Genomic DNA, 20,473 nt, shown 5'->3' with positions numbered 1-20,473 from the left:
GACACGCTTTGACATTTTTGTTGTTCTGTTTTGTAACTAGTAAAAGTAGTTGGTTCTCATCTAAATAGTACCAAGAATTTAGTATCACATCAGATCTTTTAATTCCATACAAACATACCAGCATTCTCCCCTTTAGTGAGGAAATCCAGAGCCCCCTTGGGCCAGTAAAACCAAGTTCTATTAATAAGACATACAAACTGCACTAAACAGTGCAGATGTGGTGAACTGAGCTTGTTCTATGCCCACTTGAAGATTGGTTAAGTACAAAAGCACTGCATCTCTCTGAGGTGAAGAATACAACATCTTTTTTTTCCATCAAGGCTCACCTCCTCTGCCTAAACTTCAGGGGCCACAGTTGATTTAGGGGCTCCCCAGATGGGGTTCAGAACACAGCTGTAGGGGATTGGGAGGGTAGGGAACTACATCACACTAGTGTTTCCTGTGCCTGGTAACCTCGAAGCAACTCAGAAAAATGAGGTCTATTGAGTCAGGGCACCTTTGTCACAAGCAAACCTACAACTTGGAATTGCGTAAGGACCCCTGAAGCTCCAGTGCTCTTTTTAGTCACTTGAAAGTTTTTGTAGCTACAATAAAGACTAGCAAAGATTCTTTAAAGGCAGAAATTTAACTGGTTTTTTTTGACTCAGTGTTCACTGGTATTTTCTGGATACTCAGGTGCAGCTTATTCCCGTGTCCAGGCTGACAGAAAAAAAGAAGTATCCCATTTCTGGAATGGTACCTGCACTTACTCCTGTGCTAAGAAAGTTAGGGCCTGTTGCTTTACACCATGACATGCCAGTGGACTAGTTTACACAGTCTATATGTAAAGGCCACAAATTCTTGCCTAATGTTAAATGTTGCTTTTCAGCCATCACACAGTTCATACCGTTTCTGGAGTGTTTGGTGTGGAGGAAAAGGGAAAACACTTCTCTCAGATGAAGGTGTACAACAAGCTTCCAAAGCTGCAGAACAAAGCTCATAGAAGATGTCATCATTTTAACACAGATCATGTGAAAGAGCTCTTCTGATACACTTATCAGACTACTATTTTGTACTAAGTGTTGCCTTTGTCATTTTGGTAAGACACTTCCTGCAATAAATCATCTACCCTAGAACACTTAAAGCATGTTATCACTTCAAGATGTTGCAGCCTGACAAGACATCAGAGTGAGTGCAATTTTCTCTCACTCTAAGCAACTAAACCTCCTTGGTCTTCGGAGTCGGTCTTTTCAGTTATGCTTCTATCCCATCTGCCAACAGAGTATCTTAAGAGTATCTGAGTACATAAATGTCAAGGATACGTTTACTGGACCTCACTTCTGACTCCTCTCTGCATTTCAAACGAATGTAGACAATTTTGTCCTTATAAAAATTCATTTATTTCCACACCTTGTCCTCCATATGTAAGTCTCAAGATTTGCTCAGTTTCCATAATACATAAACAAACTTATGCCAGCAGAACACAAGGTGAAAATAAAAGCTTTGCCCACTATTCATTCAAGCAGTTAAATTCTGCTAGAGAAGACTCTTAGGCTCTATGGACTATCAAGTGTTTTACACCTGTTCACAGAGGCATTCTTGATTAATAGGTGACTAAACCTTGAAGATGATAGGCAAAAATAATCTTCCACTGTAGGATTGTACAGGAATGGACACATTGCTTGTTAGTTTTGATAGTTATAGTGGTCTTATATTGCTTTTTCTTCATACAAATACAAGTTGTCTTGTACTTCTAAAGATCATATTTGACAAAACAACTCTTTTCAGATTTTATTCCTTTATTTTAAAAGTGGTGTCACATGATAAAATACTGTGACTTGGAATAAGTTATTAAAAAACATACCAATCAGAAGATTTGTGAGAAAAGTTTTACACTTGTCAACTAGTTTACCAAAAAACTGTTGTCAGCATAACACTGGCACCCTGTAAGCAACACGCTCCTCGCACCCAGGCCTATCCTTTCGGTCAGGTTTCCGCATTAAAACATAACTGTCGGGATGGACATTTCGCATTTAAACAGGAGCAGCAGCGCCGCAGGAGCCGGCCCGTGCAGCGGGCCCGGGACACTTACAGTCGGTACAGCCGAACGGGACTGTCTTGGCGCAGACCCGGCCTCTAGAGCCATCCTCACGGCTGCTGCACCTTCGTCCGCTTCAGGGGAGGATCATCGCCGCTCGCCGCCGTGTCCACGTTGTTTTCGTCTTCGCCTTGATCCTCCTCGTCGTCATCGTAGTCGTCGTCATCTCCGCCATCACCTGCCAGAGTTCGGGCGGGCACGAGTGAACGGTGCGGGGCGCGGGCGGCGTCCCGGGCCCGGCGGAGCCCCCTCGGCGCGCCCCCCCCACTCACCGCGCCGCGCGCCGCCCGCCGCCGCCCGCTCCTCCTGCACCAGCGGGGCCAGCATCTCCACCACCCGCTCCTGCAGCTCGCTCAGGGCCCGCCGGAGCCCGCGCAGCTGGGCGGCCTCGCCCTCCTCCGCCACCGGGTATGGCACCCGCACCGTCCGCGTCCGCCCGTCGCGGCCCCGCAGCTCCGCCACCAGATCCTGACGCAGGCCCGGCTCCGTCCCCGCCACAAGCTCCGCCATCACCGCCCGCTGCTCACGTGCCCTCCCCTCCCGTCACGTGCCGGCCGCGCCCCCCGCCCCGCGCTGACACACCGCCCCCGGTCACGTGGGGCGCGCGCGATTCCGCTTCCGCTGTGGCGCCCCCTGGCGCCTCCTTGGCCCCGGGTTTCCCGCCTCGCTTCGCGCTCCTCGGCCTTCGCGGCCCCGCGATGGAGGCGGCGGCTCCTGAGGGCGCCGAGCCGGGGAGCGCCGGGAGCGGCGCGGAGGAACCCGTGGTGTCCCTGGCGGAGGTGCTGGCGGAGAACGAGGAGCTGGAGAAGGAAGCGCGGGCCGTGCTGGGGGGCAGCGACCACGAGCGCTGCAGTTACTCACAGGTGGGGGCGGGGCCGGGGGCCTCGGGGGCCGGGGGCGGGGCCTGGGCCGGGGGCATCGGGGCGGGGCCGGGGCGGGGCGCGGGGGCGGGGCCGGGAGGGGGCGGGGCAGCCCCCTGTTCCGCCGGCGCCCCTCATGCCGCGGCCCGTCGGTGTCTCCGCAGGGCGCGGTGAAGCGGCAGGCGCTGTACGCCTGCAGCACCTGCACGCCGCCCGGCGCCGAGCCCGCGGGGATCTGCCTGGCCTGCAGTTACGAGTGCCACGGCACCCACCGGCTCTTCGAGCTCTACACCAAGAGGTACGGGCGGGGGAGCGGGAACGGCCGTGTAGGACCCTCACAGCTCCCGTGGCTCCCGACAAACTGCTGGGAGTTGTTAAGAATACAAACCCCAGCGTGTTCGCACTTAATATAAACCCCGAAACGCTACGTTTTTCTTTCCAGGAATTTCCGCTGTGACTGTGGGAATAGCAAGTTCAAAAATCTGCAGTGCAAGTTATTCCCGGTAAGTTCAGACAGGTTTCAGACATTCAGAGTCAAAATAACAGTCTTGGGAGGTTGGTGCCTTGCCTCAGCCAGTGCTGACTCATGCGACGCCTCCAGTCTTCCCAGCAAGTTAAAAAAGGTGGGAGTATTATGGCAGGAGATAAAACTGTTGAGGGACCAAAGGGAAATGCTGGGAGGAGAAGGAACATTTGGACCTTGTCATCCAAGAGTGCCGCAGTTCTGCATCCATGGTCAGTGCTCTTCCAGAAGCATGTTCTGGCGTTTCTGCAGTAACACATCTCATTAGTTTTAAGCTGGTTCAGAATAACCTTTTGGGCTGCAATTTTGCAGTACATTAAGAAAATTTAGGGCTGTGGTACTGTCAGAGGGACAGTTCCCTTTCCTTCTTTGTGGTGGCATTAGTGCCCTAATATTTTTTGATAGGTTGTCACCAGAGCCTACTCATGGGATGTTTTTTTATTGTATGAAGCTGCCTGTACTTTCATACTTGGTGGGCATTTTGGACTTGTCAAATAGCCGGTAATCTTCTGAGAAGCAGCAACAGGATGCTGCTTGGCTTCCTTGCAGTGGTGCTCCCAGGATAATAATGGTCCAAACATAGAAACAGACAGTGGTTTTGCGTATGCCTATTTTGTTCTGGGAGAACTGAGATGGATCCAGAGCTAGTCAGCCAAGCCATGGTGCAGTGATCCCTACAGAGACACCTGTGACAAATTTAAGGTGTTACCGTTTCTCATTTAAGTCAATGAAATGGATCACATGGTTGTTCCTTCTGCTTCAGTTCAGTGAAAAATCAGTTGTACAGGTTAAATGAGCTTCAGCATCTGTCCATTGAATATTTCTGACACCACAGTTGCCATTTGTTACAAAGGTGAGCAGACTGTTTTTCCTCTTTGCTTTTGAGCTTTAGCATTCCTCACATGCCCTCTCTGCTGCTCACTGTAAAGCAGAGGTGTCTGGAGAATATCTTTCTTTTTGTATATTCAGGCTGATGAAAATAATGATTGCTTTTAGGAATTAAAGGGAAACAGAAACTGTGTCTTTACTGTCTTTTGTTTTCTACTGTGTTGTCTATTGAGATATCTTCCCCTTTTCTCCTAGGAAAAGAGCAAGGTGAATTCAGGAAATAAATATAATGACAATTTCTACGGATTGTACTGTACATGTAAAAGACCTTATCCTGATCCTGAAGATGAGGTAAGAAATAGAAAATCCAGTAGTAATCATATATAGATGGTGTTTATGCTAGGTACTGTGTAAAGGGTGGTCGCTGAGCTGCTTTGCAAGGAAAATCCCACTTCAAGAAATCTTACTTTCCATATTGGTTGTCATGTGTCATATGAAGTAATTACTTTATAATTTTTTTTAATGGTAAAATATGTTTATGCCTTAAAGACAGATGATGAGAACAACTCATCATTTGGACAAAATGGTGCTGCAGTTCTCTAAAGTTGCAGAGTTTCCCTAGGGGACGGGGTTATCATCATCTTGAGAGATGTGGCTAGAGCAGAATAAACATGTTGCCCACGTTAGGAGAGTCCAGAACCTGCTTCCCCATGCCTGCAGCAATGCTTTGGCAAGGCTTCTGGGATGGGGAGAGTCTGTCCTGTCCTGTAACACTAGCTACAATCCTTGGTGGTAGCCAGAACATTTTTTTCACTCTCTGAATTACTAAAACACAGCACTCGATTTTGCACGTGCATGCTGTTGTTTGCAGCCACAGAAGTCAGGTGTTCTAAAGAATGGGGAAGGCACAAGTCTTTCAAATACAAAAACCAGCATTTTATAAACTCCCCTTTCTGAAGTTGAGAGACAGCGAAACATTTCTGAAGAAATCATTAATAGTTGTTTCATAACAAAGCACTTCATACTGTACTGTATGGTGATCAGTTGATTTCAGTTCTGGCATCTTTCACAGACCTGATGACTGTGAGTATCAGTATCTTTCTTCTGCTGAGCTGTCTCTTCATGCATTTCTGTTTATAGGAAGAGGGATACTAGTAGTGTAGTAACTTTTATCAGGTTTCTGTGGGAAAGTCTTGCCCTTCTGGTTTTGTAGTAAGAAATGGGATTTCCACAGCCTCAGTCATATGACAAATGACATGTGCTGCTGAACCTGAGGGAAGCAAACTGATTAACGAAGCACTAACTACTTATTAATGGCAGCTCCCTATTGAGGGGTGAAGAGGGAAATGCAATTCACTGAGCAGGATTTGCATGATACTGCAGTTTGAGACCTGTGAAAGATTCTGGAGATTGCTATTAATGCTAATAATATGATTGTTCATCTAGATTCCAGATGAGATGATCCAATGCATAGTTTGTGAAGACTGGTTCCATGGAAGGGTAAGGAAACTATAAGTAGCAGAACTGCCATTTGCACAGGAATGAGTTGGTGTTAGTTAGGTTTGTATGGTAATTCTTACTTGGCAAGCTTGCTGTAGTTCTTAAAAGAGATTATTACATGAGTTCCAAGGTATTTGTTTTGAGCTTATGCAAAGGAGCATTGAAAGTCTAATCTTGCACTGCTGTCTACTCCAGTTCAAAAATACTGGGAAGAGTCCTACCTTTTTGAAGGTTGCCACTGCAGAATAAAGTAATAACTTTATAACTGTCTCTTATTTGGAAAACTCAAATCAGTATAGTTGGTGAGGAAAAGATTCTTACTGAGGCACATCTTTATCAACTACCTGAATAGTTCTTCCTTCAAAAAAATGCTTTTTAAACTCTTAATTCCTTTAAGTAGCAAGGAACAGACTGTGCTGGTCATTCTTGATTTTGGGCTTTGGGGAAGTCCTTTGAAAGCAGCCAAGCAGTGTAGTGGGTGCCCTACTTAATGGGTAAGCATTAAGGATTCAGCCTCTTGTGCCTTGAAGGGCACAAGTGAAATTCCATGTTTGAAGTTGCAGGATCAAAGAGTAAAAAAAAGATGATTGGCTTCAATTATGGGTTCTTGTAGATAAACTTCTTTTATATAAGTGTATGAATGAAGAGTGTTGTGCTGCCTACTGTGAGCCTTGCAGGAATGCTTTTTCAGAAGAAAGCCACTAAGTGCTTTTAATTGCCAAAATAGTTCTCATGAATTTATGGACAGCTTTGGGACTTAATTCTTGTAATGTTCAGTATGTGATCACTATGAAGACTTTACAATCTCTTACATGTAAGGAAGGAATCATAAGAAGCAATCATAAAAAGTCAGGAGTTGAAATGTGCAGCGTACAAGAGGTATCTTCATCTGTCCTATGTTTAGAACAGTTTAGTAGAATATTGTTTAGAAATGAGATTTCTGGGTATGTTGAAGACATAAAAGGCTGTAGACAAACAGAAAATTCTTTTTTTCTCCTGGAATTTTTATCAGCTCTTTCCAGTCTTCAGTTATTCTGATAATCATTGCAAGAGTGAGCGCTTGTGCTGAAAATGTGATGGCAGCTGATGTTTTCCTTCCTCTAAATGTGGAGTCTGTTAATTGGCAGTGGATGCTTCACTACTGTGTGCTTGCTTCTTTCTGACAGCATCTTGGTGCAGTTCCCCCTGAAAGTGGAGACTTCCATGAAATGGTGTGCCAGGCCTGCATGAATCACTGCCATTTCCTATGGGCTTATGCATCACAATTAGCAGGTAAAGAAAGTTAAGAGATCTGAGCCAGTATTTTGTGAGCATGTATTTCTCATACATGGTTGGTTAATGACATAATACTGGTTTTAAGTGTTTGGAGAAATGATACTCATTAATTATATTGGACAATCACCTTCAGCAGTGGAACATGTGGGGTGGCAGTAACTTGTGTAAAAAAAAAAGGCGGTTTTCATTCTTAAATCTTAGTTCTGTGGTGCTTGCTTTTATTTATTTTATCAAAGATGTCTAGCACAAAATGGATGAAGATTTAATACTTGACTCAAAGAACTTAATTTCTAAACTGGATCAAAGAACTGAAGAGCCATCCTAAGGGAAGCAGTGAGACAAACAGTTCTTACAGAGGCTCTGAGCAGCAAAGAGTGAATGATAGAGTGACCTGAAATGAATATGCTTAACGTTAATCTGAGTAGGGCTGGGGCTGTGCTCAGGACACACATTCCCTGTGGTCACACCAGGCCTCAGCTCTGTGAACTTAAAAGAGTAGATGACTTGATTTCTGTGGAAAGAGCTGGTTTCTCATAGTCTCCTAAAAAATACTGCTTGTATCAACTGCTAATTGATCTCTTATGTTCCCAAAATTTCAGTGGTATTTTCAAGGATGGCTACCTGGAGTTCTCTTCCTTCTAATGTAAATAGTACAGAATGGGGCGTTTGTCTGGTTTTTGCTTTCCTCCTCCTAACCAGCTTTGTCACAGGGCATGTACTTAAATTGGCATCGAAACAAAAACTTGTTTTAAATAAACAAGAGATCAGCGTAGTTAATCTGCGATGGTGTTTTTGGGGTATATTAGGAGAAAGTTAAAAACTCTTGACACAGCAAAAAAGCATGTGACAAGTTACTGAAACTGTGATAGCTGGCAAGGGGTGTCAAGAAGGACAAGCGTCTTAGTAAAGAACTCTTTCAAATTGTGATACCCTCTTCCCTCTCTTAGGGCTTAGGTTTTGGGAAGCAGAGTGTTTTAGAATAGGAAAAGCAGAGAGAACATTTGTAGCGATCTGCACCTTTTCTGGCACAGTATTTTCACTTATGGGGGTATGTATCTTCCAGTTCCTCCTTTGACCAAAGCGAACTCCCTTGAGAATGAAGGGATTGTCCTGAAGGTAGAGGAAAGTGAAGAGCAGAAGAAAGAAATAATAAAAGAAAGTGGAGTGGAACACCAAGACACAAAGGAGGAAAAGCAATCGGAACAATTTAATGAACCATCCACTAGCTCTGGGTCTGCCTGTCCTGAGGTAGAATGTGCCTTCTTTTCTGACCTGCGCATCTTCATGCTGCTGATAGTTGAAGTAAAGCCCACCTTGCTCTGTACAAGCTCAGGGAAGGGGTGGTGTGTTCAATCTGTTCCCATGTTCCTCTTCAGTCACTTACTCTTCTGACCTGCAGTCTCTGTGGAGCACAGCTTAGGCTGTGGAACAGGGCTGTCGAGAGGTGTAATGTCTGTTTGCAGATGGGCTACATCTGTCCCTTCTTGTCAGCCACCTGGCCACTACACTGAGGTGACTTCTGTTCTAATATGTGTTGTGGCTGCACTTGCATGATGGTCCAGCTCCGAGTTCTTAAATACTTATGGTTATTGCAGTAAATTTCTACAGAAATTTCCAGTGGAAATTGCTGAAACCACATCAGAATTCTCATGTGGATGGTAATATGGGTTGTTTATAAAAATAAATGTTTGAGACAAAAGAAAAATCTTGCCTAAGGAAAAGGACATACCAAAAAGAACAGGGTGTGTTTGAAGTGATGTTATAGAGTGCTGAACACTCTCATTTTAATTCAGGTAGTTACTAAGAGCGAGGAGCCAGTCTGCAAGCTGAAGGAGCTCCAAAGCAAGCCATTTGTAAAAAAAGATACTGCCACCTTTTGGCCATCGAACTGGAGGAACAAATTATGCACCTGTGAAGACTGTTTGGTATGTACGTTCTCTTCATTACCATCACACATGTGGGAGAGGCAGGGAGAAGCTCCCAGACAATCTTGAGGAGAAGCTTTAGGTAAAATCTGTGTAAATCTTCTTAAAGCTGCATATAAACACTGAAACCCCCCTTCACTCCACATAAAGATTCACACTGAATCCTATGGAATTAATATAGCATGAAAGGGCTTCTAAATGTTTGTATTTTCTTTGCTGCTTAAATCCAGTATTGCTTTGGAAGTTATGAGGAGATTCTGAAATACTGGGTACAAATTTACCTTATTATTTTTATTGTTGTTATTTGTGATACTGACTGAGGGAGAACACCTCCATTTGAGAAGTTTTGTCACATAAAAGTAAATTTGACTTTATTCTCCAGAAAATGTATTCAGATCTTGAAGTCCAGTTCCTGACAGATGAATGTGACACTGTCTTGGCTTACGAAAATAAGGGTACCAGTGACCAAGAGACAGAGAGAAGAGATCCTTTAATGGACACCCTTAACAGCATGAACAGAGTCCAACAAGTGGAACTCATCTGTGGTAAATATAACTTTGTTTTTAGAATCTGCCTTAACACACTTTAACTGAACAGTTTTTCACAAGAGATTGATCTCAGGCCTTGCAGTGTGATGTCAAACTATTTTTGAAGTAACATGCAGACAACTGTATGACAAGTTGCACACCTCACTCAGGATTGGTCCTCTCTGGCCCATCATTGCAGCTTTAATTTACAGTGAGACACTAGATGGTATGGGAACTTTCACCCTGTTTAACATCTTAGATACTGTATTGATAGTAATTTATTGTAATGTGGGTATTTAAACCTTAATTTGAACTTCTGCTGTCTGGCTGATTTATCTTACCCTGTTCTGTTGTTTGGCCATCTCCTGTTGTCTGGGGAGTGCCAGCCAGGTGTCCCCTGTAGCTCTGCTGCAGAGCATAGTGACAGGGCAGGGCTGAGGTGTTTCATACCTGGAGCTGTGCTTCTCCTTTCCAGTCAGGGCTCTGCACTCTGGTGAGGAGAGTGTCCCAATCCCGAGTTACAGGCTGGGTCTTTACACCACAACCCACACATGCTTTTGCTGGGAGCAGGGGCACTTTTAATTAATTGTACTAAATCACTCACTGACGTCTCTGTCTTTCTCTGAAATGAACCCAAACAGCCACTCACACTACATAGGTTAGTCTCATAAATTATTAGGCTTCTCATGTTTACATTATTACTACTATTATTATTATATGTAATCTAATTCAAACCTACATTTGTCTGAAGTAAACCTAGCAAATGACAAGAGAAGGTAGAACAAGTTGTGTTCTTGAGCTAGTGTTAAACTAGGTATCTTACTGGGGTTTTTTTGTTTTCTTTGCCATCCAGAATACAATGATTTAAAGACGGAACTGACTGACTATCTCAGGAGGTTTGCAGATGAGGGAACGGTAAGGTGCAACTTCCAGAACTTGTTTGCTAGAAAATGTGTTTTAAAGAACTGTGGAGGGCTCTGTTGTAATGTTTTTTTCCTGTCTCTTGGACTTGCTGGTACTGCATTAGAAATTAGAAATCCCTGATTTCATTCAAGTTTAATTTCTTAATGACATTGTTGAGAGATAACAGGGACTTTACAGAAATCTATCTCCAAGGTACTGAGAGTAGTTTGTACATTTAAATGAAACTTCTGTTGCTCTAGATTAAATATTCAGGAAGAAAAGCTCTTCTCTGTTTTTTCTTAGATTGAATCTAAACTGCTAGAAGAATAAGGATTGATTATGATTGTCAGTCTTGTCAGTTGTTTTCCTGCGGGAATTTGCATGCTGTTATTAAGTAACACTTGGATTTTGTTGGCTGACTTGCTGTATTGCCATTCGTAGTTACATTGGAATGACCCTGAAGTGAGCTAGTGAAAATCTTGCTTTATGTTAAATTTCCTGATGGTAAAAGCAAGAGGTCAAAGTCATTAAGATACCATTGGGAGCCTTGCTCCTTGTGTCTGTTCTGCCTTTGGCAAACTTGTTTCCCTGTTTGTATTATTTACAATAGAATTCGGGCATGAATCCTCTTCTTTGGGTGCAACAGGAAAGCTGTACCAGAGAAATTTCAGGGTATTTGCTTTTCTGTGCTCTGTGTGTTATGTGTGGGGATAAAACAGGATCCCTTAATTAAGCATTTGCACCACAACTTGGGTTTCATACTGCTTCTCCTAGGTGGTTAAAAGAGAAGATATCCAGCACTTCTTTGAAGAATTTCAGTCTCGGAAAAGGCGACGGACTAACAGGATGCAGTACTACTGTAGTTAGACTGAAAGGGTTTGGGTCTGAAAGGACAACTGGGAAAACAATGTTCACTGGCAAACAGAAAAGGCATCTTCAGTTTTTGGCTTCTCATCAAAATCCAGCTGTCTGAGAAACATCATTTTGTCTTATACTTCCTTTATTTGTAGCACCTAAAACATGTTCTTAACAAATCCTTACACTGCAGTTAGAGGGATTTCAGTACCGATCGACTTTGCATTCCCGTGAAAGCCGGCCTTGTCTCCAGGGGAGGAGGGCTGTTGCCACAGCTGTGTCCTGCTGCTTCTCTGTAGCCTCTTCCCTGGTTACTGCCAGGGCCTGGCGCCGTGGCTGTGCTAAACCCGCCCGGGCTCCGCCCTGCCCTGGCCTCGGCGATAGGGAACGCGTTCCCGGCTTTCCTGCTTGAGTGGTTCTGTCTCCTCCCTCCCTTTGGGCTGTAGGGATTCTGGTGAGGGCTCCCAGCACCGAGGAGGTGCCTGTCCCTGCCCGAGGGCTCGTGGCTCCTCAGCGGCTGGAGCGGCCTGGCTGTGGCTGAACCCAGCACTGCTGCCTGCCCGCTCCCACTGGGGAAGCGCTCCCTGGGCTGCTCACAAATGGGAAAGCAGAGCTTAGGCTTGATGCAACAGAGTGTTCTAGCTGGTTTTACACATTAAAAAGCTTATTTCTAGTATGGGACAGGGATGGTTTACATGGAAAAAAATCGTCACGTGATCTTAGTTCACTCATTAGAACATAAACGAGAGCTAGGAGGAGTTACTAAATTACGAACTAAGCATGGGGGGGTTTGTTATATGCTTTGATTTTAAAAACTAGCCTACAGCAAATTCTTCTACTTTATAAATGTTGCTGAAAACACTGCAGCATCCTGGTATTTTGCTACAGTATGGAATGTTCTTTTTATAACCACTGTGATAATCATGGAACAGGAGATGTTTCACTGACTTTTAAGACTACACTTAGCGGCAGTTAAGAATAAAGATTTTTAAAGTTTGGAGCCTAATGTAGTTAGACCCCAAAACATACATTAAAGTTCTAGTTTTTGAGGATTTCTGTATCATGGGGTACTACTCTGCTTCCGTGTTAATGATTTTTGAAAAGCAAAGGTAGGCCTTTATCATTCTCACTATTAACTGTTTCTGACCACTTTATTTACAAACAGTAGTTTAGCATAGATGCTCAGCTCAGCAGTTTCATAGAACATAGAATATGCTGAGTTGGAAGGGACCCATCAGGATCATCGAATCCAACTCCTGGCCCTGTGCAGGACACTCCAAGGGTCACAACATGTGCCTGAAAGCGTTGTCCAAACACCTCTTGAACTCAGGCAGGCTTGGAGCTGTGACCACCTCCCTGGGGACCCTGTTCCAGTGCCCAACCACCCTCTGGGCGAAAAACCTTTCCCCGAGCTCCAACCTAAACCTCCTCTGACTCAGTTTCATACCTTTGCTCAAGTCCTGGCACTGGTCTTGAGACTGAAGAGATCAGTGCCTGCCCCTCCTCTTCCCCTCACAGGAAGTTGTAACTGCACTGAGGTCTCCACTCAGTCTCCTCTTGTCCAGGCTGAACTGACCAAGTGCCCTCAGCTGCTCCTCATATACGGCTTCCCCTCAAGGCCCTTCAGTGTCCTCCTGGCCCTCCTTTGGATACTCTCCAACAGCTTTGTATTTTTTTATATTGTGGCACCCAAAGCTGCCCCCAGCACTCGAGGTGAGGCTGCCCCAGTGCAGAGCAGAGTGGGACAATCCCCTCCCTTGCCTGGCTGGCGATGCTGTGCCTGATGCCCCCCAGGACACGCTTGGCCCTCCTGGCTGCCAGGGCACTGCTGACTCATGCTCAACTTGCAGGTCCCTTTCCTAGTTTCTTTTAAATTTAACTCTGGGTATTGTACATGCTCTTTTTTTGGTAGCAACTGTTACAGGAGTTGTAACTGCACATCTAACTGCAATATAAAAAAGTTAAAAGAACTGTTCACTGTGTACTGTCTTGTTTTCTCTCAGTGCTGCTGTACTGTTCTGTTTCCATCCATGATCCAGGCAGATACAGGGACCCCAGTGATGACGTGTTAGCCAAGCCACCAAGGTACATATATAGTGGGGGCCCAGTCAAGCCCAGGATTCCTAGATCTTTGTTTCTCCCTGATGCAGGTGTGAAACAAGGGATTGCAGCCTGCTGTTAGAGCAGGATGGGGTCATGTTTCCCCGGTATTGCAGTTTCTGTAATTCACTGAAGGGGTTGGGGAGAGGATACCAAAGGCAATTGTGTCTTCTGCAGGAAATAAAAAAGCAGGGAAAGGCCCCAGTGCACACAGAAATGCTTTATGGCCCAGCACAAGCCTTGCTGTGCTTGAGAAAATACAGCAGTGATGGAAGAGTGAGGAGTTCAAATGTGGAATTCCTGTAGCTCCAGTTGCACAGCACAGGGCCAGCACTGACCATGAGCACTGTCCATTCTTGGCATCAGCCTGTACTGAAGCAGGGTTCACCCCAAGGGATGCGGCCCCAACAGTCCCCCTTTCCAATGCCTAAAGCCTCCCTTAGCAGAGACACCTGGCATGCTCTCCTCTGAGGTTAGCAGGCTCAGAAGCACTGTTACAGAGTGACAGAAAACCTGTAACAAAAAATGTTAAAATTGTCTAATTTAGGAAGCTCCTAGAACTCATCTTCCTGGGTGTGGGAGGAAAGGTGACATGTAGGACCACACAGTTCTCCCTCTCCTCACCCACCTGCGCTCTGTGCCAGGATGTAACTCGCAGTATTTTGCTCTCGTACATCAAAGCGAGACCAGGCGAGTGGCCAGATGACACTTCTGAACTGAAGCAGTGAGGCACTTCTGTGAAAGAGATGTACTGAACAGTCAGCTGGAATAGTCAGCAGGAAAACTGCAACCCAGGAATGCTGGTACTGAACACATCTGTCCAGCTGCTCTGATGAGAAAATGAATAGGGACCCAGGGCTGCCCCTCGCAGCCCCAGCTCTGAGCAGCCCTGTTGCCTTTCACAGGGCATGGTCTCAGGCAATTAGGCTCTAGCCAGAACTCACAGAACTACTTTACTGAAATGCTTTTCATTTTTAATAACTGCCTGATCAGAGTGACTAATTTCCAGTCCCTCCTTTACACTGGTTTATATCATGGCTTTGGTGTTCACACAGCATTACTGTGCGCCGTTTTTCCCCAGCAGGAACAAACCTTGTCAGTTTGAGGAGTCTTTGCACTTGGACGGTGCCTTTCTGTTTGTATGGCTGGGCTCCTTTCCCCGGCCCCAGTCACTGCAGTCTGGAGTGAGCAGGGCAGGGTTGCGGGTGTAGCCAGGCAGCAGCAGCTCAGGGGAAGCAGCCACACAACAACCACGTTCTATACAAGCCATTTATTTGAAATGCCAACTATATGTAGGATAAAGTCAGTGTTACATGCTTCTCAGCAACAGTAGAAAAATAGAACCAGTGAAAACCTTTTTACAACTGTAATGGTACTCAAAAGAGAAATGTATTGTTTTACAATGCATCACACAAGACTAGAATTCAAGTTTGGAGGTACCTAAATAAAAATACTATCTTTTTTTTAAAAAACACTATGTACAATTGAAGCGTAAACAAGTTTTACAAAGTACTGGTTATGCAGGTTGTAGAAAAAACACTTGCATAGGACATGAAGTCAGTTTAAGAAAGTTTTCTGAGCCTTTAGCATTGAAGGCACTTGACTTTATACCAGTAACAACACAAGGACAAGAAACAAATCCGTAACACTGCCAAGGGCAGGGCTGCCTTCTGGCAGTACAGTTAATTACAGAAACCCCAAATGCGGTTTTACAAGTTTTCCTCTAAGCTGTTCCCTGCATCCAGCAGGGCTCAGCACTTCTACCATAGAAGCATAGAATTCTTAGAAGAACAGTGCCTCAAACAGCATTAGTGTTCTTTCAAAAAAACCCCCAGAAAAACAACCATACCAAAAACCCAAATAGGACACCCAACCCCCCTAGCCCCCCCGCCCCAAACCCAAACCAAAGAAAGCCCTAAGACATACATTTGGGACATTCCGGGACCAAAACCCAAGCTTACAAGTACAGGTGGCCACAGCCTTAGTTTTCATAAGTGAAAATCCTTAAGAACAGGAAAAATACAACAAGAAACTGCCAATCAACACAGCAGTTACTAATACACAACTACAATAATTCTGTGGAACAACAAAACGTTTCAAAGGAAGAATGTGTTTCAGGAATTAAGTTATTCATCCATATATTAAGGAAAAGAGGAGTTGGGTTTGGGGAAAGGGGAATAAGACCTTTTTGCATGTTGCTCACTAAATCCAAGTCTGAGCTCTCTCTTTTAATAAGAACAAGGAGCATGAGTCTCCCCCATTCAAGAAAACAATGTTTATACCTCTATCCTCAAGCAAAATAGTCAATAATCTGTAATCTCCATCAAATTTATAGAAGGTAAAGGTGTCAATTTCCAGCCTCATCAGAAAGTGCTTAATGTAAACAAGGAGCTTCTGCACCAAAGTTTCAGTAGACAGAGAACAAGGAGTAGCAGGTAGCACAGGTACGTGTGTTGTGCGAGTGAGATGTAGGATGAACACTGGCTTCTGAATAATGCTGCCATGAAAAATGGTCTCACCCCTCCCTCTGCACATCCTAAGTAGGGAATCTTGCTCTGGAGTACAAAAATACAGTTCCAGTAATTCAAGAAATCCTTATTTTCCACTTCAGACCAGTTGCCCTTAGCTGCCATCTTCTTCCCAATTCAAAATATACAAGTGAAAACACAGATTGTCTGCATGGCCTGATTGTCTTTGTGGCCTCAGAAGGACTTGTCTTTCATTCTGCATCTACTTTTATTCCTTCTTTTTTTAATACTGCTCAGTTCCTGAGACTTCAGAAGCAATTTTGTATTCTAAGACGCAGATGTGTCCTCCCCCGAGGCATTTCTCACCAGCTTATTCCAGAGCAAAGCATTTCATGATTTTCCTCAAACCACAAGCCCAAAACTTCTCATCTTCATCAGCCACAACCCCCCTAAATTTCAAGCTTTAAAGTTCTATCTGTAGATCTCGGTCTCACCTCTGTTCAGGTACACAGTGCCACACCAAACTATGATAACTAAAATAGTTTTCCTGAAGTACATCTATCAGTTTTAGGTAAAGATATTGAGAATAATCAGTCTTCTGAGGACAGCTGTAATTTCTTAGCAATTAAGCTGCCAACACACACATGATCCAAGTCCAGGGAGTTTCACGGTTCTTGTGTGTGTGATGAAAGTTACTGGTTCTAGTGAGCTGGTCTGATGCTTCTAAGGATGAGACCCTCGTGTGCGGTTGGAGCTACGCAGTCAGACAGCACCGTGCTCAAATCTTCAGAAGAAACCCAATGAGCCTCAGCCCCTTACTCTGCAGCAGCACCATCCCCCCACTGACACCTTCTTGCATTTAAAAATGTTCAACACCACAGTCCCATGGAAATCCCACAGATGGGTGATGAAGCCAGGACCACCCAGTGCCTTGACTGTGGGCAAAAAACAAGATTAAAAAAGCTGACAGAGGGGAAAAAAATCCCAAACCTCCCCCCACCCACAAGACACAGCACCTGCACAGTTTAGCTAAGTTACTGCTCCAATCCTACACCATGCTTTCCATGGCTGCATCTCAAAAGCAGCACCTGCAGAGCTACCATGGAAGCAGGTCTATAGATGTGTCTGCAGGAGACACAGGGTTTATTGGTTTAAAGACCCATATCTTCATTTGTCTAGAAGCTATTTGGTAGTTTGGAAATGCAGTATTCAATATATTTCAGTAGCACTGTGTTGTTACCGGGCCCTGCATACTTTAATGAAACACATTAGGTAAGAATCTGCCATCAACTAAAACCACAAGTAAAGTTGCAGCAAGAATTCTGTTAAACAGTATTAAGCACTTTGAGCTGCAGGAAACTATTCAACCTAACCTTAAAGCAGTCCTTAGGTCACACCTGGGACTATAGTTTTCTGCTATAGGGAAACTCATTATAGAAACTGCATTTAACCTCCCCAAACAGGACCTTACCAGCAAGCACTACTCTGCAGTGGCATCAGATCCCTATCCTGAATGCAATGAATTTCTTGTTAAAACTGCACAGTGAGTATTAAGGATGCACCTCATAATTGTAACCGTTCCCCTGGTGCTCTGCTGAACCCCGCTCCAGGGCAGGAGCCAGCCCGGAGCAGCATCCTCCCCTCCTCACATCCTGTTAACAGGGGAATCTCACTTCTGTGCTTTCAAAAAGGAAAGCCAGGCAATGGAGGTGGAATTTAAGAGCGCCAAAGCTTCACACGTGTGGTGATGCTCAAGCAGTGACTCTTCCCTTGGATTCCGCTCACGGAACAGCTGCACCTGTGGAGCCAGCGCCACGCGAGGCCAGGTAAGGAACACTGAGCGAGTCACTGAGGCTGGAGCCCTTTGTAGCCACAGGCAGGAGAATGCAAGGCCATGGGCTGGCACCGCCGGGGAGGGGACCCTCCCACGTGTTCAGGCAACAGCAAAGGTTCTATGCTTCGTCTTCCTGACGCTCCACGAGTTAGCAGGAACCCGCTCATCTGGTCTTCGCTTACCCACGGAGGAGCAGCTGGAAGAACAAGTAATCACTATAATTCCTAACAGCATTTCTAGATTTATTTCTGAATGGGCAAATCAACAAGTCTAGTCTGTCTAGTATGTGCTTCCAGGTGATCATGAAGTCCTCCATGGTCACAGCCAAAGCAGAACTAAACAGACTCAAACTGTCATATTCCAGTGAATTTCACAGGAATTTGGATTCCTAAATATCCTTCTGAAGTCTTAAAATCCCAAATATAATTCTTGAAGTGGGTTTGCTATCTATATAAAGAAAAGACCAGCTGCCAGAACATTTCAAACAAAATATTAGACTGGATTCTTGCCATAGTCGTAAAAATCAGGAAGATTTCAATCTAAACAAACAAAAAAAATCTAACTAAAAATGTAGGTTTTTTGATGTGCTGTTCTTTGGAATTCCTATAATTAAAAAATAAACGTGTCGTTATTATCTCATAAGAAAATACATTTCATAATGTGCAACCCAATGCACATAAGGAATCAGCATGTGAAAGGGTAAATGCAAAAGTATGAAAATACAGTCCTTTAAATGTGACATTAAAGTTTAACATATTAGTACAAAACTAATACACTAAAATAGATGTACAGGTGCAAAAGGCTACAAGGTTGTAGAAAAAAGGTACCAGTTTCTGTTTTTTCTAAAAGGCTTAATTAAATCTGCTCCAAAAAAAATTGCAACAAAATAAAACCAGAAGCAGCATTAAAACCAAACTGATAACATGCTGTCTCTAATAAAGCAATGTATGTACAAAAGAAGTGAGCAAAGCTGAATTTTTCTGCTGGCATGAAAGAATTTCTCTGACAGAAGTCAGGCCAAAAGTTGCAAGGAATGGGATGTTTACAACTCTTAGGCACAGAGAGATAGTGGAGGTTGCTTTCATAGGGCAGATTTTTTGTACAGGAAGTCTGGTTTGTTTGGAGACCTCCTTCCTCTGCTTACGCCATCTTCCCTTTCCAAATCTGCGTTCCTCTGTGCTCCATGTTCCAATGGCTCATCATCTGCCAGTCTCCTACTGGGTCTCTCTTCTGGCATGTCAGAGTTGTAGGCAGAGAGTGAAGGTCTGTTGGAGGTTAGCCCATAGGTTAAATCCGTTTCCATTTTTGTTCTTCCCCTGACGGGAACAGGGCCACTGCCAGCATTTTCCTGGGTAGCCAGGGCCAAGTCCAGTCGCTGGGGAGGTTGTTCTAAGACATCGAGGTGTATTGGCTCATTCTTTTGCCTGTGTTGATGCCCATCTTGTGAGAGCAGGTATTCCCTCCTAGAATCCTCTTGCTTTTTAGGAGATATCTGGGAAGGTAGATAGGCTGACTTTAAGCCACTTGGTGATGCCTTATTGTGGCTGTACAAATCTGGGCCAAAATAAATGCCTTGTGAAGGCGAAGGACTGTGCCTGTTGGGTGCTGGAGTAGAGGGTCTGCATGCAGCATTAGAGAAGTCATAGAAGTCAGGATACTCCTGGGGGTTTTCTCGAGCATCTATTTTTTGCTCTATTGCATGTTTTTTCCGAGAAGTAGGCATGTGTCTGTTCTGAATACATGAAATGTGCTGGGGTGGGCCAGGCCCTACCTCTGTAACCGCCTGGCTTAGCTCCGTGTCCACCGTGAGCTCTGGTAATCTTCTGTCTTTCAAAGACATTGCTGACACACCCATGGCGATGTCTGGCATCAGTTCATTTAGCAAGGGCTGAGTGCACTGGAAAAGAGAAGAAATTGGTCCATGGAAACAAAGACAAAAGCTAAACACAAACTGTATTTAGGATGGTTTTTGTAACTCAAAATGGCATTTACTTAATCTACTTTTGTCTTGCCAACTTCAGCCTGCAAGTTTCCTGCACTGTTTAAAGAACACATCTATCCACCAACCTTCACCTTCCTGCTTCTTTACTTCATGAAGCTGTTGTGTCACAAATACAGCTCCTCTTAAATTCATCTTGCCTTCAACATGCAGTAAAGGACACTGTACTGCTGAACTTCTTAAAGGCAGGCCTGCTTTCAGCCACTTACGATTTTCAAACTAAACAAGAGCCCAACAAATGGTTTGTCAAGCACACAGTTCCAGTGCAGAGAAGCCATGACACACACGTGCCATCACTGTAGACACAACCCTTCTGCCTGCATTCCCCGTTTCAAAGTAAGTAAACTCCAGACAGCCACGTGTGTCCAGGACAGCCTCAGGGCTTGGGGGAGCATCAGTTACAGGGCTGACTAGATCCAGAGAGTACGTGGAAGCTGTTGCATGGCATTCTTCTCCACCTACCCCATGCTTGCCTCGGTGCAGAATTGCTCATATTACAGCCTTCCAGACAGAAGAGTGAGAATTTCTACTCACATTTATCATTTTTCATGAAAGCAACTTTAGTAATCATTGATTAACAGTAACTCACAAATTGCAGAAAGAATACAGAATAAAAGTATCACCTATATTAAGCCTATGCTCCCCCTTGCATTATTTATAGACATATTCTAGCAGAAATATTTCTGAGATGAAAAAGGTTACTATACAGTTTCCTTAGGGAAGTCTGTTGATCAAAGGAGAGTGACATGCTACAAACCCCACTTTTGAACAAACAATGGCACACATTTCTAATGTTTTT

At 44.4% G+C, this 20,473-nt stretch overlaps 3 protein-coding genes across 5 annotated transcripts in view; 1 reads left to right on the top strand and 2 right to left on the bottom strand.

The window, feature by feature from the left end:
• Positions 1-1,355: 1,355 nt before the first annotated feature.
• On the bottom strand, positions 1,356-2,927 carry GON7 (GON7 subunit of KEOPS complex). Its single transcript, XM_039552726.1, has 2 exons — positions 2,350-2,927; positions 1,356-2,255 (listed from the first exon to the last, which is right to left on the bottom strand). The coding sequence occupies exons 1-2, from the start codon at positions 2,585-2,587 to the stop codon at positions 2,128-2,130; spliced, it is 366 nt and encodes a 121-aa protein (XP_039408660.1). The 5' UTR covers positions 2,588-2,927; the 3' UTR covers positions 1,356-2,127.
• Positions 2,738-12,303, top strand: UBR7 (ubiquitin protein ligase E3 component n-recognin 7). Its single transcript, XM_039552721.1, has 11 exons — positions 2,738-2,940; positions 3,102-3,235; positions 3,380-3,440; positions 4,544-4,639; positions 5,735-5,788; positions 6,955-7,060; positions 8,127-8,311; positions 8,857-8,988; positions 9,371-9,533; positions 10,369-10,430; positions 11,193-12,303. Exons 1-11 carry the CDS (start codon positions 2,776-2,778, stop codon positions 11,283-11,285), a joined length of 1,251 nt encoding a protein of 416 aa, XP_039408655.1. The 5' UTR covers positions 2,738-2,775; the 3' UTR covers positions 11,286-12,303.
• Positions 12,304-14,628: 2,325 nt separating this feature from the next.
• BTBD7 (BTB domain containing 7) overlaps positions 14,629-20,473 on the bottom strand; it is a 56,293-nt gene continuing 50,448 nt past the window's right edge. For all 3 annotated transcript variants that reach the window (XM_039552719.1, XM_039552720.1, XM_010394407.4), the window contains one exon: positions 14,629-19,572. In XM_039552719.1, coding sequence (XP_039408653.1) covers positions 18,757-19,572 — 816 coding nt within the window. In that variant the 3' untranslated portion in view covers positions 14,629-18,756. The remainder of the gene's footprint in view (positions 19,573-20,473) is intronic.

This window comes from Corvus cornix, chromosome 5 (assembly GCF_000738735.6).
Source record: "Corvus cornix cornix isolate S_Up_H32 chromosome 5, ASM73873v5, whole genome shotgun sequence".
Taxonomy (NCBI): domain Eukaryota; kingdom Metazoa; phylum Chordata; class Aves; order Passeriformes; family Corvidae; genus Corvus; species Corvus cornix.
The sequence above is the reverse complement of the archived record's forward strand: the minus strand, read 5'-3'. Positions and strand labels throughout refer to the sequence as shown.